The 26,947-nt window shown below is 41.0% G+C and overlaps 3 protein-coding genes across 6 annotated transcripts in view; 1 reads left to right on the forward strand and 2 right to left on the reverse strand.

Annotated features, from left to right (window-relative positions):
* The window catches only part of Tmem67 (transmembrane protein 67), a 34,737-nt gene extending 26,574 nt beyond the window's left edge, over positions 1-8,163 (reverse strand). The window contains exons 1-6 of the mRNA XM_005362318.3: positions 7,892-8,163; positions 6,453-6,541; positions 5,079-5,172; positions 3,743-3,842; positions 2,040-2,109; positions 1,872-1,946 (exon numbers count right to left, since the gene is read on the reverse strand). Coding sequence (XP_005362375.1) covers positions 1,872-1,946; positions 2,040-2,109; positions 3,743-3,842; positions 5,079-5,172; positions 6,453-6,541; positions 7,892-8,126 — 663 coding nt within the window. The 5' untranslated portion in view covers positions 8,127-8,163. The remainder of the gene's footprint in view (positions 1-1,871; positions 1,947-2,039; positions 2,110-3,742; positions 3,843-5,078; positions 5,173-6,452; positions 6,542-7,891) is intronic.
* Positions 8,164-11,868: 3,705 nt separating this feature from the next.
* Positions 11,869-18,306, forward strand: Rbm12b (RNA binding motif protein 12B). Of its 3 annotated transcripts, none has more exons than XM_005362320.3 (3): positions 11,869-11,936; positions 14,684-14,733; positions 15,251-18,306. In XM_005362320.3, exon 3 carries the CDS (start codon positions 15,279-15,281, stop codon positions 17,733-17,735), a length of 2,457 nt encoding a protein of 818 aa, XP_005362377.1. In that variant the 5' UTR covers positions 11,869-11,936; positions 14,684-14,733; positions 15,251-15,278; the 3' UTR covers positions 17,736-18,306. The 3 variants fall into 3 exon arrangements, with proteins under 3 accessions (XP_005362377.1, XP_026642507.1, XP_026642508.1); XM_026786706.1 differs by lacking the exon at positions 11,869-11,936 and adding an exon at positions 12,250-12,313; XM_026786707.1 differs by lacking the exon at positions 11,869-11,936 and adding an exon at positions 12,251-12,310.
* A 2,761-nt stretch (positions 18,307-21,067) lies between these two features.
* The window catches only part of Fam92a (family with sequence similarity 92 member A), an 18,113-nt gene continuing 12,233 nt past the window's right edge, over positions 21,068-26,947 (reverse strand). For both annotated transcript variants that reach the window (XM_005362319.3, XM_013351855.2), the window contains exons 7-9: positions 25,898-26,011; positions 23,398-23,517; positions 21,068-21,708 (exon numbers count right to left, since the gene is read on the reverse strand). In XM_005362319.3, the coding sequence (XP_005362376.1) occupies positions 21,625-21,708; positions 23,398-23,517; positions 25,898-26,011 (318 nt within the window). In that variant the 3' untranslated portion in view covers positions 21,068-21,624. The remainder of the gene's footprint in view (positions 21,709-23,397; positions 23,518-25,897; positions 26,012-26,947) is intronic.

Genomic DNA, 26,947 nt, shown 5'->3' on the forward strand with positions numbered 1-26,947 from the left:
AGACAAAGCATGACAGAATGTGTACACACTCCTGAAACACTGATGCTAATTTTACTAATGCAAAACAAAGTGGCAAAAAGGAAAATGATAGCGCCTAATTATTGGATGGCCAATAAGTGTTGATTTAGGATTATTTTAAGTGTATCAAATTGATGAGCACTAAGGAATGAGAACCATTGCTACACAATGGGAAAGTTGGAATCTACAGAGTAAGATCTGACATCTCCTAAACGATGTTTTGTAAACAACAAAGGACATCAGAATAACCTCTGGAATGTCCTAAAACCAAAGGTACCCGATTTAACCAAAGGCAACCAGAACCACCAGGAGACCAGGGCATTTTTGCTGCTGTTGTTATTTTATTCAGACTGGTTTCATGCAGCCCAGACTGGTCTCAAACTCACTAGCTGTACAGTCAACTGTGACCTTGAACTCCTGATCCCTCTGCCACCACTTTCAAGTGCCAGGACCACAGAAGCACGTCATCCATCCCATTTCGTAACTCAATCCTGAGAAGGACAGGTATAAAGCTCAGGTCAAAAGCTCAGACTCTGAGGACACAAAGTAAGTTACAGATTAACAGAGGAGCTCCAACCAAACCACCTAAAACCTCTCACAACCACCAGATCCATCAAAACACAACTGGGAGGCACTGTGGGAGCCCTTCAAAAGGCAAAAGAAGAAATGCCTTGAATAAGGTTGAAGAACACACACACATGCACAGTGACACACACACACCCACACATGCACAATGTTCTTTATGATAAACGGTGCCCATGAACAAACGTGGAAGGCTGCTAAAGGAGAGAATCACAAAGTGAGATTAGCTACTATGCTAAAAATTCTCCCCACACCTCTATGGCCACACCACCCTGACTGTGTCTCATCTCAGAAGCTAAGCAGGGCTGGGCCGAGACAGTTCTTAGATGGGGTTCTCCTCAAACAGCAGTCTTCAACTGCTAAGGAGGATGCTGAGTGTAAGGTGCTCATGGCAACCTCATGGCAGGCGTTCAAAATGAACAATATCAGCAGTGATGGGACAGGCAGACAGACACCGTACGCGCTCTGACATGACGGGACAGGCAGACAGACACCGTACGCACTCTGACATGACAGGACAGGCTGACAGACACCGTATGCGCTCTGACATGACAGGACAGGCCGACAGACACCGTATGCGCTCTGACTTGACGGGACAGGCAGACAGGCACCATATGTGTAACAGACGTAAAGTACTGAGATGAGCACACCATTTTCTCTTTAACGGCTTTCTAGCAAGCATACGTTGAATATGACAAGACAGGACAGATGCAGGCAGAGTTACCCCACAGACGGTAAGCCCTGGGATCTGAACTGTCAAGTCCATGAGGGACAGTGAGAGACTGAGGACTGTCTCATGCTAGAAAATGAAAGAGGGCATAACTGCTAAAGCCTGGCAGTTTCAGGAAAAAAGACACCGTTTTGACTTTTTAGAAATATTATTTCCTTTGCTTTCCCTCCAAGACAGGGTTTCTCTGTGTAGTCCTGGCTGTCTGGAACTCACTGTGTAGACCAGGCTGGCCTCAAACTCACAGAGATCCTCCTGCCTCTGCCTTCTAAGTGCTAGGATTAAAGGTGTGCACCACCACCTCCTGGCAATTTCAGTTTTAATTGTGTAAAAAGTATATGCATGTATATTAAAGGGACAAGCTAAGGTACAGCAGGAGGGACACTTCCAGAACACAGCGCCGAGCTATCAGACTCCTATCTTAGCTGTTTGCATTTTAAAGGGGTTTACACATAAAACTTTCTCAGTGTGTCTGAAATTAGCAAAGGGAGAAATGCAGGACAACCTTTCTCAAACAAGCAAAAGAAGAATCAAAAATACTCACAAGCTCTCCATAGCGTGCCGTGGAAATTCCACGCTGCTGGAAATTCCCTGTGTTGCTGAAACACAGCCCACCTGTCTTCACAAATTAATCAGAGAAAAGTGTCAAATTACATAAAGGTATTATCTATTGAATTAAAAATATGTATTTCACCCTCTCGATTGTCTTTACCAAAACGTGAGGTTCTGAGCATGTGCAAGACTTGCTGGTATTCACAAACGTTGGTTCACAGCGGACACACCTGGTAAAGATAATAAAAATCATTTTTAAAGTGTTAACGAATAACACTGAGCCTAATTTAACTCAGAAATCTTCCCTAAATGGTACATTAGAACACAGTAAGTCAACCAAGTGATTAATTACATAAGCCTTGAAAGGGTTTTACGTCATTATTATAAGGCAAAGTATAAATGAAATCGGCTAATCATACAGGATCATTCTCTTAACTACATACATGGAAATATACAGCATGAGTAACACTAAACAGTAAATATTATAAAATCATGGACTATCAACAGAGCCCAACAAACTCATATCAATTGTCCTAAATCAATTTGCACAAGTACATCTTTTCAGTGAATTGAGAACACAAGCATGTGTAGCCTTTTGCCAAATCTGCAAGAACACGTTTAGTCGATCACCTCTGTTATTAAGGAAGGAGATGGAGAGGTGGTCTGTACTAGTGGGGATCGAGGCGGGCTGACATGGACATCAGTTATCTCTGAGATAGACAGGTTGAGATGCTACAGCACACCATGTAACTCAGACAGGCTGGGGAAGCTTCAGAGGGAAAACTTATAAATCAGCCAGGAGCAGATTCTGGAAGTTTTAGCTTGACTCAGTCTGAGAGAGGAAATACTTTGCTGCTAAGTTTCACAGGAAAATGTGTTATTTTCATTAATAAACTCAGAAAGGGAAGAGAAAAGCAGTGCAAACAGGCAAGTATCAACGTACACTTGCAGAGACACTGAGAATGCGGGGCTCAGTAGGATCTGTTTACACCAGAGACGTGTGTGAAGAAGGGGGGTAGTTATGAATTTATGAGCGGGTATTGAATGCATACATGAAAAGGGAGCAGAAGCAGTATAAAATTGGGCTACCAATCAGTGCACTTGTGTTAGGACAACATTTATTAATGTGCCCTTGTGTTGGTCTGAATGAGAGTAGCCTCCATAGGCTCATATATTTGAATGCTCAGTCGTCAGGGGGTGGAACTGTCTGGGAAGGGTTAGAGGTGTGGCCCTGTTGGAGAAGGGGTGTCACTGGGGTAAAGTTTCAAAATCCCATGCCAGGCCCAGTATCCCTCTTTGCCTGCTGCCTGAAGATTTGGATATAAAGCTCCCAGCTCTTACCCAGTGCCATGCCTGTCTTCCCCCACTGTGAAGAACATGGGCTAAGCCTCTAAAACTGCAAGTAAGCCCCCAATTACGTGCTTTCTTTTATGAGCATTATCACAGAAAAAAAAATGTACGGAAGCCACCTTGTATGTGACATTGTAATATAAAATGGTTTCCGAATCATACACTCTATATACTATTCTATAGCTTATGTACAACTTACATAATAATGAACAAAGATAGCCGCCTTTTGCTAAGCAATTACTACAACAGTATGTTAAGACCTTTGCATGTTTATTTTGAGGCAGGACAGCTTACGAAACCTATGAAGGGAAGAATACATTTCCATTCTAAGCACAAGGGATTGTGACTACCTAATGTCAAATAGGAGAAGGCTCATAGAAGACTTGAGCATACTTTTTCATGGATTCTGGGACTCAGCTCCTTTTTGTTTACACATATTCTCTCTTGGGAAATACTGAGGGAACATAAAAATAAGGTGATATTAATGAAGCTAGTTGTTAGTATACCACTGACCTGGTTCCTAAAGCATTGGCTTTTGTGAACGAGTTTTCGTTTCCATCACAGAGTTCGCAAGTGGCTTGGGATAACAGAGATCCATTAACATTTCTTTCCACTGAGCAAGACACAAGCAAAACAGTGAATGCTGAACTATATACTCTAAAATACGTATGTAAGTACAATTATAACAATTCTCAAGGCAGCATCATTTGGTTAAAGGGCATGTCAACCACCTATATAATGAAGTATATAAGAAAAATCTTTTCATCCCAACTGAAAACATATAAAAACCAGTTTTATAAGTGATTATAACAGTAAATCAGCATTCTACTAAATAAAATTTTTTTAATGTCTTTCCTGTCATACTGGGATGAGGAAACATATTATCTTCATAGATTGCTGGCCAGTTTCCACAAATGGGAGGGGTTTTAATAACCTCCAAACTCAAACACCCCAGCCAGCACTAACCTTCATTTGTAGACACAGAACTACAGAAGCACCTGCACCAAAACATACTGGGTTATATGGTATTTGATAGAGCTGAATCAAAACGTCTAAAATAGCAGAATGGTGATATACCTATGGTAAACTTTTTTCAAGGTATAACAAATTTAACCTATGAATTTTGTGGGTCTTACCTATTTTAAAAATTATAAGCCACAGGCAAGACGGCACATGCCTATCATGCCAGCACTTGGGAAGTGAAGGCAGGGGCATCAGGAATTCAGGACATCTCTGACTACACAGTGAGTCTGCCAGCCTGGTGTAGCACAATTAATAAAAACTCAGAGACAGAAATTGGGGTTCAACCTGAATGTCAGAAAAGCAAAACAGCCAGCCACTGGCTCTTACCTCTACCTCAGTCTGAAATGGCGATCCTGCCTCCAGGAATCTCAGAATGAGACTGTGACTGAGAGCTGTCTCCTTCCTCCCATTTTATAATCCTCTCTAGGGCTGGGATTAACGGTGTGCACCACTACTGCCTTCCACTTAGATAAGTGCATCTCCCGCCTCCTCTCCTGTTCTCCCTCCATCCCACCGTCCCTCCCTCCCTCATTCCTTTTTTCCCTCTCTCCCTCCCTCTCCCCTTCCCTCCCTCCCTCTCTTTTTGCTCTTCTTCTGGAAAGGCAGCTTCTGGCTCTCTCTCTTCTCCCCCTCCTCCCCTTCTCTTTCCCTTTCCCTTCCATAATCCACTAAATAAACTCTACACCCAAACTCTCTCTGTATGGTATGTCTGTATGTCTGACTCCCACAGAGACCTCAGGTAACCCTCCGCCACACTCATGGGACCAGTTCCCCACTACTGCTTTATAAATGATAGCAACCACTATTTTATAAATACTGTTCTTACCTAATATATGACCAGTGGGACAGTGGCATTTTCCTTCAGCTGTTAAGCTACCAGGGCAAGAAATACAGTCCCAGCCATCTTTGGTAACACCTTTCTACAGTTTAAAAAAAAAATAAGAGATTTTCTTCTTAATTAACAATTCAAAATTAACTGTAAGCTTTGCATTCACAAATATAAAACACAACAACACTCAAGAGAATTTAATAAAAAAAATCTAGTTATCAGTTTACTCTTATTATCTTATCGCCTGTTCTACAATAACCTGTTTAAATATTCAAGTTTATAGGATTTTAAAATTTGTTCTGATTCTAAGCGGGTTTATATCCTATGAATTATACAGTTATTAATTTGATTTAAGAGAATTCACTGGAACACTGATCTAGTGAGGTGAACCGGCAGAGATTTAATAGAGTTTGACATTGTGAGGACACCTTCTCATGTCACATGGTTTAGGGCAAACCTGAAATGACAGTCATGGAAATACAGTTAGGGCCAAACTCAGCAGAGACCAATGTTAAAAACAACAACAAACATACACAAACTAGGCTTTGTTGAAAAGACTGGACTTATTAGTAAATGCTTCTACGTAAGGCCCGCTGTGTAACACAAAAACCTACAATAGCTTCAATAATATCTCTGGAAAATAAACTTGCCCCCGAAACTATGTTCTGTCCACAGCTGTCATCATCAGCAGTTCAGCTACGACTGGTTCTTCCAGAACATGAACGAAATATAAACATGGCAACCAGAACTACAGGATACGTAGTTCAGAGAATAACAGATTCTCAGACTAACAGAATAGGAAACATACCATAAAACTCAGAGCAAACTGACTGAAAGGGAAATTAGATTTCTATCCACTGAAAATTAGCCTACGTAGCAACTACTAATTGATTACATTTCCTTAAACCTGTATGGAATGAAGAGACTAATAAACTGTAGTAAATTTTTATTGATGCAATGAGCATTGGATAAACGCATTGCACTTTGCAGGGCGCTATGAGTATCGATCATCGTGTGAGACCACTGACCCCGTAGGTCCACCTGTCTCATACAGTATCCGCCCTGGGATGTTTTACACATGTAACGCGCAACTTCCCTTCCTGACACCTGAGTTACTCTATGAGGAAAATAGAAACCATTTTCACAGCACCGACTCTAAGATATCTAAATCAAACACTTTTGTAACAAAATGGATTTCTGTTTTCTCCCCAAGTTCTCATGCAGTTTTAGTGATCTCTCAAAATGGACAATAATAAAGTTAGCTTAATAACTTTAAAGTTTGTGAAGAAATGGGAAAGACTATATTAAAGTTTGAGAGAGAGACATTCATTACTTTTCCCTCCAAAGTTATTTCAACTAAGTTTTTCATACCATGTTTTCTGGACACTTTTTACAAACGATGGACGGCCCTCCATTGTTAGAGATCATGTGATATCCTGGCAGACACACACAGGAAGTTCCTGAAAAGACAAGAGCCGATTTCTGTCTTAGTGAATATAATTTCAAGACAGGGAAACCCAACACTCCTTACGACCTGGAAGCTGGGAGTGGCGGTGTACTCTTGGGACCCCAACACCTGGGAGGAAGAGGCAGGAGTTCAAGGTTATCCTCGCCCACATAGGGAGTGGGAGGCCAGCCTGGGCATCGTGTGTGTGTGTGCGTGTGTGTGTGCGTGACACTCGCATGCACATGTGCTTAGATGGGAACACAGACTGGATCACTGAACTTTATATACCCTGGCTTCTCGTTTAGTAAAACAGAGAAAGTAACAGTACCGACCTAATAAGGTCAAGACTTAGAAATGTCTGGTCTTATGTTGCCGCTATTTAAATTGTAACTATTACTAAACTATGAAAACTATTTTCTTGTACTAAACCATGTGTGAGTGTTTAATGAATTTTGCTAATATCTTATTGAAAATTCCTTTCAGCCAACACATCACTGTGTAGAAAGACAATAAATGCTGCATGGTTCTTACTATGCAACGCTGCTGGATAATCAACTCTAAGGCCTTAAGTAGAAACAACACCTGCAGGAGCCTACATGCAACACACACACCGTCCTTTATAACCACAGAACAAATACAATGTAAACACGTTTTCTCTCATGCTTCCTCTCCTGGACACCCTGATCGGCACTGCTCACTGACTGAAGTGGAATCTAAAGACGATGGAGTTAACCAAACGGAGATGCAAAACATTTAGAGCTTAGAAAACAGAAAAGGACTTAGTTTGGGTAGCTTCAGTTAGAACTAGACCCATTAATGCAATTTAGGGAAAAAAAATCACCTAAATCTAAAGAGACATCAGGAGCAAACAGTAACAATCAACAATAAATGGGGTAGGTCCTAAGGAAATCTGTAACAGACGCATGGGTGCAGGTTGGGGCAAACAGACATCCGTATGACGTACACTTAGCTTCCAGGGTACGTCATACGGATGTCACATCTGGGCTTCAATTTCCTTATGTGCACAGCGCACAGAATCTGATCATAGTTAAGGTCGTCTCCAGCTCTCAATTTTTTGAATTTGGGAGTAGGGTTACAAAAGAAACTCGCGTTTTCTCCCTTTCTTTCCTGCCAGGGTGCTTTCCTCGTCACCCCCGGTTACTCCTTCATTATTTCTACTCTGCTCTTGTTGGGCGGCTTTCCGGGTACTATCCTGAGGATTCCTTGGGAGGGACTGACCCCTGGAAATGAGCGCCTGGTCCCGATCTCATTCCGGGGCCAGTCCCAGGAACCCTTTCCTTAGGCGTGGCGGCTGTGAGTTTTTGGAACTCTCTAAGTGTGTCACTTAGGTCAGGGTCCTCACCTAGGGCGTCCCGCCTCTGGTTGGCGCCACAGGGCTCGCAGGAGAGCGCAGAGATGTCGAAGTACTGATGGAGGCCGCACGACTCGGGCCGCCGGAAAGGGAAGGAGAAGATCTGGGCCCACGAGACTTCGCCGAGGACCAAGAGAAGGAACGCGGCGCCAGCCGTGACTGGAGAGCCAGGTTTGGCCGCCATGGCCACCGCAGGCCCGGCACGCATCACCATGGCACCCGCCATCCGCAGGCGCCGGCTCCCAGCAGCCTCTGCGAGGACGCTAGCGCGTCCGCTGTGCTGATTGGACAACCGGGCCCCGCCTGGTTGCTAGGTTACCACGCAAGCGCGCGGAAGGATGGATTGGGCACAAACTGAAGTGGAGGCGGCTATTTCGAATGTATTTAATTAATGCATGTATTAATTAAACATAATAACAATGTAAACTGCATTTAAAATGTAATATGGGGCACAGTTAATTTAGGCTGTTAGGAAAAAAATACGTCAGCAACAGAAAATACCTGATTACAACACTTCAAAGTAAGTATTGTTTCATGAAGTTGGCAATGACACACAAAGACACACACAAGAATTTATTCAGGCAATATACTTTTAACAATAGAGGAGATATGGCACATATTTTTAAAATCTCACTGAGGTAGTGGTTTTTTTCAGGGCATGGGCTTGATCTTCAGCAAAATCCTTATTTCCTATGCGACATGAGAATATCTCTATGACAAAGGACTGGAGAAAATCCTTGCCGACTAAATCTTGGTTTTGTACTTTTCCTGTTTTGTACACAGAGGACCATTCATGTAAAGCTCATCTTAGTTGTTTTGAAAATCAAATTTACGCATACTTGTGTCTTTCAAAGTAAACACCCTTGTGGACTGATAGTTCAAAGATATTTTGGAATTACATTTACAGATTATTTTTGGGTTCCAAGACAAAAATGGTTCTTGATAAATTTTAATTCTATTTTGCTGTACTTTTTGTGTATTTTATCTGTTTATCTTGATCTCCCTAATAAAGTCATCTGGTAAATTTTTTTTTTTTTAAGCAGTGGAAGCTTTCCCTGCTTTATGTTTTTCCAGAAAAGGTAAAGTTTTGTAATGAAAATGGTGTCTGACCTGACGGTCAAGGTTCACGCCTTTAATCCCAGCGCTCGGGAGGTAGAGGCAGGCAGATCTCTCTGAGTTTGAGGCCAGTCTGGTCTACAGAGCGAGTTCCAGGACAGGCTCCAAAGCCACAGAGAAACCCTGTCTCGAAAAACAAAAACAAGCAAACAGAAGAGGTGTTGTGCCCTTATAAGGAGGGTATTTATATTCTCAATGCCTATGGGAGATGTGTCTAAGGAAGCTAGATAACTCTTAAGTTACCATTGTGTCTTTCTATTTATTTATTTATTACGTATACAATAGTCTGTCTGCATGTATGCCTGAAGAGGGCACCAGACCTCATTACAGATGGTTGTGAGCCACCATGTGGTTGCTGGGAATTGAACTCAGGACCTTTGGAAGAGCAGGCAATGCTCTTAACTGCTGAGCCATCTCTCCAGCCCCCATTGTGTCTTTCTCAAAAGACTAACATTGATCTGGTTTCTAGAATGTATGACAAAAGAGTTGTGTTCTCCAAAGCAGTTCCCCAAAGAGAAAAATCTTTTTAAAAAGCTTTTGGGTCATTATTTTATTGACCTGGAAATAGCTTATTTGGATACATTTAAAATCACGTGGTCATATAATCTTTCAATCTTTTTTAAGCCACCTGAGCAAGCAGTGCAATTATCTTCGTTTACAAGGTTTAGAGGCATGCCCAAGATTACCCAAGAAAGATATAGATGTTGTTCATGAAAGTGTCAGAAACCAGGGGAATGTGACTTAATGACAGGTTAGAGAGAAATATATCAGAAAATCACTGGATTTGGAGAGAATATTGACTGTGGTGTAGGAGCCAAACTATGCTCTCTTTATAATATTAATGTTATTAATATAGTTAATATTAATGTTATATCTTTCTCGGAATCATCATCTCTCTATTAAATGTAGACAAGAATGAGAGATTTAAAACAAATTCTCTGCTTGCAATTTGCAGAAACAAACTTTGAATTCTGTAAGTTTAATTTCAGGAGTTATTTAACCAAAATATTGTGCCCCCTAACAACATACATGCTGCAAAGGGGGTTAAAATAGAGAAACTAGTCATTCAACTTCGTGCCTTTCTAAAACTTTAGGTTGTCTTCTTGGGTTTTCTCACCCCAAAGCTTTTTAACATAAACATCTCAGTCTGACTTGGCTATTGTCAAAGCTTTGTTTCAGCTGTTTTGCCCAAGACCTGTGAACCGTATCTGATACAAACGCACTGGGGTTTGTTGATTACAAATTGGCTGGCTCAGCCTGGGACCCCACACTCTGACACAGCCTGTGGGGCAGATTGCCCCAAGGCTTCAGGGTAAGGGGCTTTTACAGGAAAACCCACAAGCAGGTGGCACAAGCCTTGATGTTTCAGGATTGGGCAAAATATACAACTTTTGAATTCGTTGGCTGGAGTATAGAGGAATTTCAAAACAGCAACTGTCAGCAAATAAGAATTTCAAAACATTGGTTAATCAGATAACTACATTTGAAGCAAGCAGATGTTGTTTGGATACCCTGGTGGGCCACTTTGACCAGGGCAGGCACAGTTTCTAGGGAATATTTATGACTTGCTGGACTACATGCACCCCCTCCCCCCCTTAGTTAGGTCCTGTTTAAAATGAAGTTCTTTCTCAAAATGGAGTTTCTTCTGCTCCTTCAAACTCATACTCTTTGAGGAAACACATGACCATTCAGTTTCTAGTTTCAAAGAGTAGTTTCTGTGATATACGGTTGGCCTTTTGCCTAGGGAAAATGTGTCTTCCCAGGTATCTTGATGACTTCCCTTCCACTTGATGTAATCTTGCTCTTATCTACCTCACAGTCAGCCTGGAGCCTCTACTCTTCTGTCCAGGTGCTGAGTGTCGATTATCTCTGGAAGATTTTCCGCGGAGCTACACTGGCAGGACCTCTGAGGGTGGGAGACAGATACGCCATGAGGAGAGAGTTTGGGTATAGAGTAAGGGATTATGGAGGGGGTGGGAGAAGGGGAGAGAGACCAGGGGTGACAGAGAAAGAGGAAAGAGAGTGGGGAGAAAGAAGGGGGAAAGAGAAGAAGGGAGAGAGGCCGTAGTTACCTCTTCAGAAAGTGGGGGGAGAGGGAGAGAGAATGCACAGAGGGCAGAGATCAGCTTGGTACCCAGGTGACAGGGAAGGTTAGCACAAGGATAACAATCTCCACAGCTGTTTTCTATCAAGACTAACCCTTCCCCATAAAAGGGATCTCAGAAGCCAGTGCGGGGTGGCTCTCTGAAAGCTCTAGGAGAGGCGGCTAGCAGGCCAGTTCTAAATACAGCTTGCTTTACTCAGACCTCCGCGGAACTGGTTTTTTTCCTCAGGTCTAACAGAAACCTCAGCCATGAAGGACAGAGGAATCTCCGGCTTCCCTCCTTCGCATCTTTTCCCTTAACTTGAAAAGAAAAAAAAAAAAAAGACAGACAGACAGAAGAAACCTGTTCGTGTATTTCTGCAGTCGTCTCCTCAGATGGGAATTTGGCGGGCGCAGCTCCGGGTCCCCAGATTGGCCAGGCGCAGGGCATGAGCAGAGAAGCGCCACACACCCAGGTTACTACTGCAAGCGGCGCGGGGCGTGTGCGCATGCGCCACCCGGAGCCTGGGTTGTGGGTTCTGCCCGGAGAGCGCATGGGCAGACAAACTGTCCGTTGGTTTGTCCCGACGGGTGGGCAGCGTGGGCGCCATCTTCCTGGGGGCCGCCGGGGGGGCTCGACCGGCCGGGGCGTGTGGCGGGCGCTCAGACTGGTCCCGGGGCACCGGGCGGGGAGGGTGCTAGCGGAAGGCCGGGCAGGCGGGGCCGGGGCGAGGGCGGCCTGTGCGGTTAGAGCCTCGCGCTCTCGCTGACTCCGACGCCCTCCGTCCGCCTCCCCGAGCGGGGTCCCGACGGCGAAGATCTCGGAGCCTCGCCTAGGTATTGCTTTTCTCGGCCGCGTCCGCGTGGGTAGCGGCGCGGGAGAGCTCGGCAGGCCGGTGTCCCCGGGCTGGAGGGGCGCAGAGCGGTGCAGTGAGGTTGGGAGCCGGTCCCCTTGGGCGAGCTGGGGTGGAGCGTTTGCGCTCGGGACAGCGGTCCCGGTTAATCTGACAGCCGATTCGGGCGCAGACTCTGGCGACAGCCTCGGATCCGATTTAGCAAGTTGGCCTGGCGGTAAAAGAAGGAAACTCTGATCTTCGGGAGCGTGGACAAAGGCGTCGGGCTGTGGAATCGATGCCTTCGGAGGATTCCCCATTGATGATGGATGGCGTGGATTCGACTTAACAGTTCCTGACCCGGGACTGTGGCTCAATGTGGTCATGCATTTTTTTTTTAATTTTAGACACCTGCATTATAAAAGGCAGATTATATCAGAGACTATTTGTGGACTGGGGTAGATGGTCTGCAGGAAAATTCAAATTTAGAATTTTAACGTTCTTCATATCTGGGCACTAAGACATAGTTGGAGGCATATAGAAAACTGCCTCCATTATCATGTCTGGAAAATGCCTTTATTTGATAGTTAAAATCAAGTGGATTAGAAATTACGGCTTTTAAGTTCAGTGTCCCGTTTTTCTCCGACTCTTAATTAAAAGATACACACTTGCGATCATTTAATTAAGATGGTGATTTAAACGGAAGGATGACGTGGTAAAATTAGCCAGCTTGTTTAAAATGTGTTTATCATTAAATGAATTTTATGGATTGGCTTCCTGACATCAACACAGTCACTAATCACTTTGGCATTCATATCTGAACCGGGGTTAGTGTGTGTTTTGATTTTTGCCCAGCGGCATTCGACACCAGAACAGGATAATTTGTGTTTCGACTTTGGTGCAGTCTGTTGTGCTAGTAGACTGTGGAGATCCTGAGGAACACAGTAGTGTATTGTGAGAAGTACTTTGAGTCTCCTAGAGAAAGTCTCGAAGTTCCTGTCCTTGGACAGATAATGACATTGACCTGCTGTGGCAAGGGCAAAGAAGTCTAAACATTAACTTTTACTTGCCACGTTAGCACAAACTAGGTCTCTTGGATTGGAATGCAATGGCCTCGTGCCTGTGAAGCTGCCTTTAGTTAAGACACTTAGGTAAGGTGGTTTTAAGCTAGGATGTGTTGTGAGAGGCATTTTTAATTTGGCGGGTACTTATTGCCTTGGAATGTCTTCGAGTTCATGTACTTGTAGTTGAATTTATGTCCTCGGATTCCATCCCTCTTGAATTTAAAAAGTTTAAGGACAGACAAAGTGGTGCTTACCATTTGCTCCCCAAAATATTTAAAGACTCAAAACGCAGCCAAGTCAGTTGACATAGGCGTCTTGGAATTTGAATGTGGACAGGTGTTTCAAGGAGCGTTTTTATAGTTTTTGTTGAAATGTTGGGTGTACATATTAATTTGTTGAAATCAGGCTTACACTTTTGTTTGTACTGCAAAGATTTTAATAGTAAATCTCAATTTTAAAATGTAGTGTGTGCCATTATTTTTATTAACTTCTAGTTTAAGTTTAATCTATAGACCAGCCCCCCGCCCCTTTAAAGACAACCTTTCAAACTTGAAGGAATATATTTATGTACAGTGGTACTTAAGTTTAAGGGAACAAAACTTTATTTGCACATTAATATTAATTATGATTAATGTGGCACATTTGAAAAGTTATTTGGAAAAAATTGGGTGTCTGTAAAAGCGCTACATACTAGTATCCTTAAATAATACTAAGTTGATTTTTTTTCAGTAATGAATGTTGGCAATCCCAAGATTCCAAATTGGTCTTTATTCTTGTTTACTTTTCTATATTATTATTAAGGTTTCTGTAATGTAAGTGTGTAGGGTAGTTTTTGAAGTGGCTATTGGCATAATAAAATTTCAAAGTTGATATAGTTTTGTTTTTTGTTTTCTTCGTGTCTGTGTTTGAGATGAGTTTTAACAGTCTACTGTTGTAAGCATATTGGAGGAGTGACATTGATTTTTTTTTTTTACATTTAGGGATGCTATCATGTTTGCCTTAATTACATTGTAATAACGCTTGTTTCTGTATTTGTGATATGTGGAATTTGTATCCAAATGGTAGCCACTGACTTGGCTTTCTTGCATAATTGCTAGTTTTTGAGCTTTGATATTTTTTATCCAGTATATCATTTTGAATTGTTGCTTTGTCTGACTTAGTAGTGTGTCTTGGAAGGGTGGAGAATGGCAAGGGAGTTGGACATGAGTCTGAACTACATGCTTGGGTCACCATTAGGTAAAATGATGGAAGTTCTTTAAAAATAAATGATTTTCAAGTCGATGTTTTACTTATAAAACAGATATTTTAAAAAGTACATCTACAACTTCTATATCAGCATGTGATAAACCCAGAGTTTACTTAATGATGAAATTCAGTGAGTTTTGATATATTTTATACACTCATGTAACCATTACTACACTCAAAATATCTATTCATACATTTTCATGCAAATTCCAATCATGTAGTATAATTTTCAGCATACATTTTTAGTTTTTAATACTTCCCAGCTGTCTGCTCTGGTTTTATACTTCTTTTTTGAAGAAGTATAATCAAGTTCCCTTTGGGACAAATCATTTTGTAATGCCCACAATTTTCATGCTTTACGAGGTAATTCTGAAATGGCTATCAGGCATTGAGATCAATTACAGAGTTCAAGGATTAATTATATTTCGTTTTCTTTCCACAGTTAAGTTGCTTTTACAGAATTAACAGGTCTCCAAGAAATAAAAGGAAAAGGTAAGACTTCAGAGCTTACGGCTTCACACAGAACTGTGACAGCATCAGATAGATCAGTGTGTCTTTGTACCTTGCTTCTCTTTCCGTGGCTGCTGAGTATCCTGAGCAGAAACGAACATTGACCATAGCTGGCTTTTCTGAATATGTAAACTTTATTATGGTTACTTACCGGCCAGGAGGAGGAATGTTTCTAAAGAGTCTGAAAGTAGTTTGATTTTGTTGTAAAACAGCATTTGGCAGACTTAAAAGGGAAAAGTTGGTACTTTTGATGTTCCTGTTGAATAGGATAGGTGACGTGAAGTGTTACTTTAAGGCAGTTGGTTTATCTGTATGTGTAGACAGGAGAAAGCATATTTGTTTTCTTTAAGAATTAGATAAGATCAGTTTTTTGCAAACTAGTATCTTGCTTCCACTTATTAATGCTGAAGGAAGCAGGAACCAGGTAATTATTAAGCTAGTTTGTGCTAAGGTGCTGCAAAAGTAAGTCTTGCTGTTATGTGTACCTTTCTGTCTGCAGGTCATTGTTGCTGTGGTTTGAGCCCAGCATGGCTGTAGTCATCCGTTTACTGGGGCTCCCCTTTATTGCGGGGCCTGTGGATATCCGTCACTTCTTCAAGGGATTGGCTATTCCTGATGGAGGAGTGCATATAATTGGAGGGAAAGTTGGGGAGGCTTTTATTATTTTTGCAACAGATGAAGATGCGAGACGTGCCATAAGCCGTTCAGGAGGGTTTATCAAGGATTCACCTGTAGAGCTTTTTCTCAGTAGCAAGGCAGAGATGCAGAAGACCATAGAAATGAAAAGAAGTGTTCGTAGAGGAAGAGGGCGACTGGGGTCGGGGGCATCAGGGGTTAGCAACCCGTGTCATTTTATTGATGCTATGAAGAAAGAGGAGAGTCATTCTGGATATGGCTCTTCAGTTAACCAAGATGCTGGGTTTCACTCTAACGGTGCAGGACTTGATGTAAGGCCAAGAAAGACCAGGCCATTGAAGGCTGAGAACCCGTACTTGTTTCTGCGAGGTTTGCCTTACTTAGTAAATGAAGATGATGTCCGTGTCTTTTTCTCTGGTTTGTGTGTGGATGGAGTAATTTTCTTAAAACATCACGATGGCCGAAATAATGGTGATGCTATAGTGAAGTTTGCTTCATGTATTGATGCCTCAGGAGGTCTTAAATGCCATAGGAGTTTCATGGGTTCAAGATTTATAGAAGTAATGCAGGGCTCGGAACAACAGTGGATTGAATTTGGTGGCAGTGCGACCAAGGGTGGTGACATTCCTTGTCTGCGATCTGAAGAACATTCTCCTTCAAGAGGTATGAACGACAGACATTGCCGAAAGCGATCTCATTCAAAATCTCCTAGAAGAACACGTTCTCGCTCTCCTCTTGGATTTTATCTTCACTTAAAAAATCTGTCCTTAAGTATTGACAAGAGAGATCTAAGGAATTTCTTTAAAGATACTGACCTGACTAATGAGCAGATTAAATTTTTATATAAAGATGAACGAAGAACACGGTTTGCCTTTGTGATGTTTAAAAACCTGAAAGACTATAATACTGCCCTGAGTCTGCATAAGACTGTGTTACAATATCGTCCAGTTTTTATTGACCCAATTTCTAGAAAGCAAATGATGAAATTCATTGAATGCTATGAAAAGAAGAGACCAGGGTCACGGAAGGACTTTGAAGACGGCTACTCTGGTCAGAAACTGTACATATATATAAGAAATTTTCCATTTGATGTCACTAAGGGCGAGGTGCAGAAGTTCTTTGCAGACTTCCCCCTTGTTGAGGATGATATTTATTTGCTTTATGATGACAAGGGAGCTGGTTTGGGGGAAGCACTGGTGAGATTTAAATCAGAACAACAGGCCATGAAAGCTGAACGTTTAAACCGAAGAAGATTTTTAGGGACAGAGGTGCTGTTAAGACTTATATCTGAGGTACAGATGCAGGAGTTTGGTGTCAATTTTTCCTTTATGTGCGTTGAGAAAACACAAGCCCGTTCCCAGTCACACAACAGAGATGACCGTTCCCATCTGTTTGCCTTAAACGACTCAACAGTATGCTCACTTGGCTGGTCCGAAAGGGTTGATTATCAGCTGGAAGACTTAAGGCATCCCCACAGGTATTTCCAGCAATCTGACAGGCACCCTCCAGAAGACTTCCGGCACTCTCCTGAGGACTTCCGGCACTCCCCGGAAGACTATAGATACTCCCGGGAGGAACACATGAGGCGCTCTAGGGAGGAAGACTGGAGATGGTCACCGGAAGATGATTTCAGGCACTCTTATGAAAAAGACTTTAGGCAGCTGCCAGAGGAGGACTTCAGACGGCCACCTCAGGAGCACTTCAGGAGGCCATCCCAGGAGCACTTCCGACGGCCACCCCAAGAACATTTCAGGCTTTCCCGAGAGGAGTATTTCAGGCATATGGCAGATGAAGGCTTTAGGCACCCTTCTGATGAGGACTTCAGGACCCCCCAAGAAGAAGATTTGAGATGTCCCACTGATGAGGACTTTAGGCAGCTCTCTGGGGAAGACCTCAGGGACGTACCAGAGGAGGACGCTAGATTTCCTGATAGTTTTAGACCTCCTGGTGAGGATTTTTGGACCTCACCTGATTTCAGGGGTCATCGTCCTTTTATGAACTTTGGTCACCTAGACGGTGGCAAATTTGATTTTGGAAAGCATAATATGGGAAAGATTTATAATGAAGGAAGATTTATGCCTGATCTAAAATTAAATTGTGGTTCAGGTAGAATAACTCCTGTTAAGATCACGAATCTTCCATTTAAAGTTAATGCTAATGAAATTTTAGACTTTTTCCATGGTTATAAAGTCATACCTGATTCAGTTTCAATACAGTATAACGAGCAAGGGTTACCTATAGGAGAAGCCATTGTTGCTCTGATTAATTATAATGAAGCTGAAGCTGCTGTTAAAGAACTGAATGGGAGACCAGTCGGTCCCTGCAAAGCTCAGCTCATTTTGCTGTAGAGAGCCTCTCGTCTCAGTTCGTGGTTTTCTTCCACAGTATTGATGAAGTAAAAATACAGCCTTTTAAAAAGTTTATTTTTAATTATATAATTAACTATTTTAGTTTTAACCTGTGACTAAAAATGTGTTATGTAAATCTGGTTTTCCTTTGCTTACAAATGGACATTCTTCTCCATAATTTAAAATTACATATGCTCTCTTTTTCTTTGCTAGGGCAGAGAAAACAAATTTCCTGAATTCATTAGTTTCATTGATGTTATGGATAAACCCCAGTCTTGTGAAATGTGGGGTTATGTTTGGGGAAGGTAAATTTATCTTTAATTTTGTTTTCACCATTTTTTACTCAGACTGTCTAAGGAAATGACGGATGACTGGTTGTTCAGGTTGGCACTTTCATTGCTACCAGCTGCAGAACTCCCTTTTGTGTGAGATATTGTGTTAAGGTCTCCTCTTAACTCTAAATAGTTCAAAAAATGAACATACTGTGAACTTGAAATTTACTTATATGAAAGGCTTAGGAAATTCTCAAAATTTGTGTTCATAACTTTGAAAAGTTTTATAAAAATAAAATTGCAACTGAAATACTTATTAACTTGTATTTGTATAACAAAAGACAGAATTGCGTCTGGGTATTATAAAAAATTTTCAACAGTTGTCTTAAAATTATATGGTAAACGGGACCAAACAATCTATAATACACACAGGTCTATAGTTTCTCCAATATTATTTTATCTTAAGCATTGGAGGCCTAGGGCTTATCCTAACTAAACTGCTAAGATTAACACAAAATGTTCAGAAGACAGTAAAATAATTTGTTTAGGGCTAGAGGGGAACTCTCAGGCTGGCAAGATATGGCAGATGAATCTAGTTTTTCCAGGGAATCTACTGGTGACTCATTAGGTTTCCTTTTTAGATTCAAAATTTTGTATTTATTCAGACTCACTAAATATAAGATGTCTGGGTGTGAATTTTGACTTTGATACTCAATGTTTATATTTTGCTTATACTCAACTAGATTTTCCTTAACCTTAAATAGAAGTAGCTGACAATGGACACATAATTTATTAGGCAGTAAGTGCTTTATATGTATGCTTTCTATTATCTTTTTAATGTTATTCTTCACAAATGAGAAATGAAGTTTAGAGAGGTTAAGCCAGTTGCCTGAAGTTAACACGAAGTCAAGGAACCGATCTTAACCCCGTAAGGAGATTTCTGATTATACCATGAACATAAATATCTTCCTGTGTCACTCAGTTACTGTGTCACTTGGTTACTGTGTCACTTGGTTAACACCAAGTCAAGGAACCGATCTTAACCCTGTAAGGAGATTTCTGATCATACCATGTCCATAAATATCTTACTGTGTCACTCGGTTACATGGTATTTCTACTTTAGTAAGATCATGATAAAAAAGTATTTTCAGTTGTAAATTATATTTTCTTTCTTTGATTTATTTTTAAAGTTGCATTTAAAGTATGACACTTAAACATTGTTAGCAAAATTAAAGAGAAAAATGACTTAAGAATTTAGTTTCTCTTGGAATATATATATATTTCCAAGTCAAAGTTCATTTTTTCTAATTCATGATTTTTTATAGTTTAATATGAAACAAAGTTTTACCTACTTCCTTCATCCAGACATTTCCCACAGAGTAATTGTGAATAAATCTTTTTTTTTAATATGGTGTATTATTTAGCTACTACAGAAGTAGAATACTTTAAGTATTTTGAATTAACATTTGGTGATATAAAGAAATCTAAGAGAAGCCTGCCTAAGTTTTTGTTTTTAATAGTTAATAATTAAATAGAATTGATAAATTATGTTAAAAAAGCACATTCTGAGTCCTAAAACTTGAAAACCTAAGCCAAGCACAGTGATTACATAGCTGGTTTATTTGATGAGATCTGCCAGACTGTAAATACAGTTTACAGATGAGTACATGGAAATACAACTAAGATAAAGCTTCTTAACAGCATCCTCAGCTGCTTGGTAGATGAATGAACACTTCTGGGACTGTTTTTCATATCTTGTAGGAGTAAGTTTCCTCTCTAGACATGTTTTACTATTTTTATATACATTCTGAACAGAAAAAAATATGACTTGAATGCAAAAAAACACTGGCTATCATTACTACTAAGCCTTGCCACTGAATCTTAATTTTCACTAGAGATGCCAAATTATGGGCTATTTAACACGTTGAGCTTTTGTTCTCAGGGCCTCATCATGCATGCTAGGCTAGTGCTAACTCCCAGCCCAGTTTCCACATTCTTAAGTGTACTTAGATCCTAAGTACATGGCTGATTTTGCCTCGTTGCCCACAAAAAGTAAAATTTGGTCTAATATTTCTTTTGTTTTTATATACATGTTTGTTTATAATTTTTTGTTGTTGTGATTTTGAGACTGGGTTTCTTTGTGTAACAGCTCTGACTATTCTGGGACTCACTCTGTAGACCAGGCTGGCCTTGAACTCACAGAGATCCGCCTGTCTCTGCCTCCTGAGTGCTGGGATTAAAGGTGTGCACCACCACCACCTCCTCATTTTTTTTTTTTTTTTTGGTCTCATGTAGCCCATGCTGGTCCTGAACTCAGCGGAAGCCAAGGATGACCGTGAACTGCTGATCCTCCTGCCACTGCCTTCTAAATAGCTGGCTAACAGGCTTGCGCCCCGCCCCGCATGTGCGGGGACAGTTTCTGAAAGCACAGCTGTCAAAGCACAGCTGTTTCTGTGTTAGGTGCTGCCTGAGAGAAGTCCCTATCTACTGAGCAGCACAGGAATACCACAGCTGTTTCCCCTCTCCGCTCTAACATCAGATCTGAATACTGACCAAGAATATAAAACCAAGTAACAATCTAGAGCTTTAAAAGTGCTCTGAGAAAAAGTACCAAAGCAATCTTATAAGTATTCTCAGGAAGAAACACTTTAAATTTTTCTCTTTTGAATAATTGCTTTGAGATTCATAAAATTATAATTGCTTACCTAAAGAAAAAGAAATGTCAGATGTAAGGAAAATCTGGATTTAGGAATAAAGCGTCTGCATGTTTCCTGACTACGGTGGCCTAGGCAGAGCGCGTTCAGAGGTTTGCAGCACGCTGTGATGAGGGAGGCAAGATTCTAGCACGTCGCTTGCCTTCCAAGTGTCAGGAACTTGTACAATGCACAGGGCTTCAGAGTGAGAGCAGGTTTGTTTTTAAAGCCAGTATGGCTGACTATGGCCTTTTTAGCTGGAAATGTAAGTGTTATGTACATTTATAAAGGTATGTCTTATACCTTTATTTAGCTACATTTTCGCTGAAAACACTAAATTTACACACCAAATGATGAAACAAGGTTGTAATTAAAAGAAACAATCTTTTTACTTAAGGCATTATGGCATACAGTTATTAACTGACCTCTTGCTATTTCAAACCTCAAGTTTGAACCTAAAAGAAACTATCCAACCTCTGTCACCTGCCTCCCTTTTGCATCTTCAATAGGTTACATAAACTGCATTACATCTGAAATCCGTGAAATACATAGTCCAGTTTTAATAGTACATATACAGAAAGATACGCTACTATAGATAGCATGTTGAAAGACTGGTATGAGCTGGGCGATGGTGGCGCACACCTTTAATCCCAGCACTCAGGTGGCAGAGGCAGGCAGAGCTCTGTGAATTCCAGGCAGCCGGGATACACAGAGAAACTGTTCTGAAAAACAAAACACCCCCCTTCAAAAAAAAACACTGGTATGTAACATTAAAGAAACATCATTTTTTGTGTGAGCATAATTTTCTTTAATCCCGCCCCCCATTTCATAGCAGTATTTCATTTGAAGTTTAACCTGTCAGTGAGTGTGATGTGATCCCAGATTCCGCCACTTAACATGAAACAGAAATGTGAGTTTCTAAGATTAGTTTTCATCTTCTGTCACATCTAACTCTTCGTCATCTTCATCTTCGACTTGTTGGTCTTTTCTTGTTCGACAGGTGGTTATCTGTTAAGAATTAACACATGAAAGAATAAAAAAAAAATGCTTTTTCCACATTTCACATCTTACGTGTCCTTCTAGGAAAGGGTGTATAGAACAACTATTTCAGCAAGGCTGAAGTCTCCCTTTATCAGTGTATGTGAGGGTGACCGTGTTTGATCCAGCAGTGACTTTAGGAACCATCACTGGGCCGTGAATGCTGTGTCTGAATGAGAGCCGTCAAGTGGATGGAAACCAGATGTCAATTCGGCAGCAATACTGACGGTGGAAATGTGGGGTGAGCTGAGAACCAGCTCACCAGCTGCACATCTTTTTCTTCCTCAGCTGTCTCACTAAAACCTCTGAGGGTGATCTGTGCCACCCAGGAGACTCGGGGCCACGTCTGAACACCAGCGGTGGTCACACTGTGATGCATTGCTACTGACCGATGATGCTCAACACCTTACAGTATACAGACCCCCAGGTCCCTGATCTCAAGTTAGGAAGGCTGCGTATTAAAAATACCCTACTATACACGATTTAGTTCTAAATAGATTTTTATATGGAATATAAAGAATATGGAGTTACATGTGTCAAGGCTAAAATAATAGAAATGCCATTTGGCTGGGGGAAGAGATGACATAAAGCAGAAACAATGCAAAGACTCCAATGACAGAAGTTTTACCTTTGGCAATTGATGGAGGAAGGTCATTGGTTAAAAAAATAAACTGCTTGGCTGGCCCTCGTAGGTTAAAACATAGGTGGGAGGAGTAAACAGAACAGAATGCTGAGAGGAAGAGGAAGTGAGCTCAGACTGACAGCTCTGCTCTCTGGAGAGAGACGCCATGCCCCGCTCCCAGGCAGACACATGCGATGAAGCTCCGACCCAGGATGGATGTAGGCTAGAATCTTCCCGGTAAGCACACCTTGGGGTGCAACACAGATGATTTTTTTTAAAAATATTTATTTATTTATTATGCATACAGTATTCTGTCTGTGTGTACATCTGCAGGCCAGAAGAGGGCACCAGACCTGAGATGGTTGTGAGCCACCATGTGGTTGCCGGGAATTGAACTCAGGACCTCTGGAAGAGCAGACACTGCTCTTAACCACTGAGCCATTTCTCCAGCCCCAAACAACACAGATGATTAGAAATGGGCTAAATTAATATGTGAGAATTAGCCTAGAAGAGGCTAGATAGAAATGGGCCAAGCAGTGCTTAAAAGAATGCAGTGTCCGTGTAATTATTTCGGGTATAAAGCTAGCCGTGCAGGCAGCTGGGTGGTGGAACACAGCCCTGCCGCTCTTACTACTACAGGCAATTTTGCCTAAAATTATATTTTGAGATTGTTTAATTTTAAAATTCTGAGGCAATATCAGATTTTGGCACATTACAGTTTGACTGTTGATCTAAAGAGCTATGCGTCATGAATTATGCCTAGGAAAAACCACTTACAGGTGTATTTTCTACACAGATGCTCACTGAATTTGTATTGATACTAGACACAGCAAATCTACATTTCCATTTTCTGTCTTTGTAGCTGTCTCTTCAGTGTGCTGCCTCACTGAGTAAGGAGAGCATAATCACAGACATTTCCACCATTCCAGAGGAGACAGCATAGGGTAATGTAGCAAGGGGGCAGCCCTTGTAGTTAGTACCCAACAGTTCCAAAGGCAAGAACTCAAATTTCTTTACCATTTTTTTTTTTTGCTCACCTGTCCAGTTCCAGATGTGCACTTAGTTGATACTGATCTCTGAAGAGGTGACTTTGAATTTGCTCTTACAATATCTAAACGAGATGGATAATCTGGTAGATACAGAGAATTTCGGAAAACCTATTGCAATGTAAAACAACATTATAAAGTCGATGCTATATGAACATCTAGATAATCCACTTACATTCTTAAATTTGAGTTATGTAAGCTTAAAAGGGGAAATTACAAACCTAGTCATGTTAGAAAAGAAGGGTAAAAAAATTCTAGAATCATGCAAGTTGATAGAAGATGTACAGCCGTCATAAATTCATTTGGTCGAGGTGCACACAGGTGTGTTAGATACTTATCTTTGGTTCTTTCTGCTTTGCCTATACCTTCATTGAAGGGGTGTCACTGCACAGTTTTCATTGGAGCCACCCTAGCCCTAACACATTAGAATTGGAACCTGTCCATGCTTCTCACGTCTTCCTGTCTTTTATACTTTATACCCACGTTTCTAACACACATGAAGAGTCAAGGTCAATGTGAATTTCAAATACCTCCTTCCAAACTCTTTATTCTACATTTTTTATTAAAAATAAAAGCAGCAATGGTCCCAATCATAAAATTATTTTTTGTTGCTACTTCATTCCTGAAATCTTGCTACTGTTATGAATCATTAATATCTGTGTTTTCTAATAATGGTCTTAGGTGACCCCTGTAAAAGGGTCAATTGACCCCCACATAGGGGTTGTGACCCAGAGGTTTAGAACCATTTCTCTAGAAACAAGTATCTACTCCTTTTTATTATTATTACTTCAAGGTGTAACTTTTAAAACGCTGATCAGTTACTTCACGCCCCTGACCAGAACTGGTTATTCGACCCACAGCAAATATCAGAATCCCTATGCAGTTATCTTCCCCGACCCAACCTTTCCTCTGCCCACGCCCGCCATCACACGCCACTGCCGGCTTGCCTCTTCTGCTTCATCTGTTTATAGCAGCGTCATCTAGAAAATGCCTCTCTTCTACGGATTACATCTTAAATATGTTTTAAGGCTTTTGGTCACCCAATTTTTTTCTCTGCAGTATTTAATGTCTTATCAACTAATGAATTCTCTGTATACTTCATATACCTTTTATTATAAACAAATAGTGTCCAATAACATGTTCTGAGATGAAAAAATGTTTGATGTCCAAAAAGACTCCTGGCTATGTGTGGCTGCTAATACTAGGAAGGGTTTCTGTGAGATTTTGATTTTTGATTTTTTTAAAAAAATATTAAGGTAGCCACATAAAATTAGTCCTACTATATTGGGTGTAGACTCAATTTTATAAAGAAAGGCTTTATACCTAGCAGCATGGGCATTATACTTAATTAATACCTGAAGCACTTCTATATACTGATGATAGACCTTTCTTCACAGCCCATTTAACCTCAGGTTATGGTAGGTATATAGAGGTTGAGGGCTATGTTTCCATTCATTCTGTGCTCAGTGTTTAAAGTACATGGCTTTTCATTCACAACAGTGTAAGGACCTTTGCATTATCTATGCCGTCAGAAGATTTTGGCCAGGAGCCCCCATCTCAAGCGCCTTTGGCTTCAAGGCTATGGAACCATCCATGTCTCAACCCCACGCTGTGAGATTGGTCGCATTATAAAATTTTAGTGGCTACATAGAATTTTTGTCTTTCTTGATATCACTGGTAATGTAGACTATTCTTATTCATGATCCTAGTACTAAGAATGGTGCTTGGCATAACAGGCGCTGAACAAACCAGTTGTTGCTTGGACATCTTGGGCGGTAAGTGGCATAATTTGTATTTTACCATAAAGATAAGAAGTTAATTTATTCAGTACTATTCCACTGGAATGAGAAGGAAGTTGTTCAAAAACACATCTACTACAGAACCTTGAAGAGCAGCGGTAGGTTATAAAGGGCGCAGAGGACCTATCTAGGGCCTCTGGAATGGGGAGAAGGACTTGAAGGGTCAGCTGAAGTTAACCTGAATATCAGTTCACTATCAGGAATGTCAGCCAGTAGAGACTGGTGCTGGAAAGGGGCTCCAGGTCTGCAGCAGGAAACGACACGCGTCACCATCAACTCTAGCTGTAGCCTATGAGCAGACCCCCAGCTCTGCTACTAAACTAGCTATCGGCCTCCGAGAAATTCCCTCTTTCAGTGTTTCTCATCCTTAGAGTAAGGACGATAATTTTTTTTAATTGGTGGATTAATTAGCAGAGTTAAAATACACAGATCTGTTCAAAGCGATAATTGCATAAATATTTGCTACTATTTTATAACTATCATGTAAGAGTCTGATAATCTTTTAAAGAAGAAAACACGGAAAGGGCGAAGATGAAATGTTGGTTAGAGTACTTGAGGGAGTGGTGGTCCTCTGTTAATGTACAAAGGGCTATTTAGGTTACACACAGTAATGTAGATTATTACCCACACACACTAAAGCTCTCAAACATTTCCACGCTAACAGGAGAACTGATTCTGGATGCAGGCCCTACCTCCAGATCCTCATCCTCGTCGATCTTCTGTATGTTTTGGTATGCAGCAGTGAAGACCTCCAAAGCTTTGCCATGAAATAACATTTCAATTGTGATAAACTCTGAAAATATGTTCTGAAAAACACCAACATTGGAATCTTCAAGTCATTTCAATTGTTTTTATGCATTTAAGAGTGTATTGTGTGGAACCATAGGGTTTTATATTCTCCACTATAGTCTTGGTATTTTATAAAAGAACACAGTGTCAGTTTTTGTGCAGGACAAACACAGCTGAAATAAATATGTGAAAACCTCACAGCAGAAACATGAACTCTGCAAACTGTGCCTTTGTTACTACTCACTTTTTTAAAAAAAATATTTTTTACATGATAATTGACATTTAGATGAAAAAAGATACTAAAATGTACACCACTATATACTCCTGCATCCTATAAATATTCATGGTAAAAATTTGAAGTATATTTTTAAAAACTATAGAAGACTGGCCTCTGAGATAAGGCATGGAACTATGACCAACAATAATTCCCACTCTATGATGCAGGCCCTGGAGGGCTGTCGTGTACTTGACTGTACAACTGAGTATCATAATGAACAGCACTATGTTTAGATACCACTTGCGATTTCATCCCGAGCATCTTCAGAGAGATACAGGGTCACCTTAAGAGACTGAGTGACTTCTGACTAGGAATTAATTCTTTAATTGTTAGAGTCCCTAAGATAAGGTCAAAAACCACACAAGAACCACCTTGTTCTACTGTGTAAGGGCAGGGCCACATCAGTAAGACTCCAGAACAATGAAGCATTTTCAACAAAGGGGTATACAAGAAGAATGGAAGACCTTGTGTAGCATGATTAATAAAAACTCAGGGAGAGATATTGGGGTTCAACCTGAAGACCACCAAAGCAAAGCAGCTAACCACTGTCTCTTACCTCCACCTTAGTCTTTTTTTTATTTTTTTTTAAATTTATTTATTTATTAAGGATTTCTGCCTCCTCCCCGCCACTGCCTCCCATTTCCACTTAAGAATTCCTTCTAATGCTCTGGATCTC

This window comes from Microtus ochrogaster, linkage group LG5 (assembly GCF_000317375.1).
Source record: "Microtus ochrogaster isolate Prairie Vole_2 linkage group LG5, MicOch1.0, whole genome shotgun sequence".
In the NCBI taxonomy this organism is placed as follows: domain Eukaryota; kingdom Metazoa; phylum Chordata; class Mammalia; order Rodentia; family Cricetidae; genus Microtus; species Microtus ochrogaster.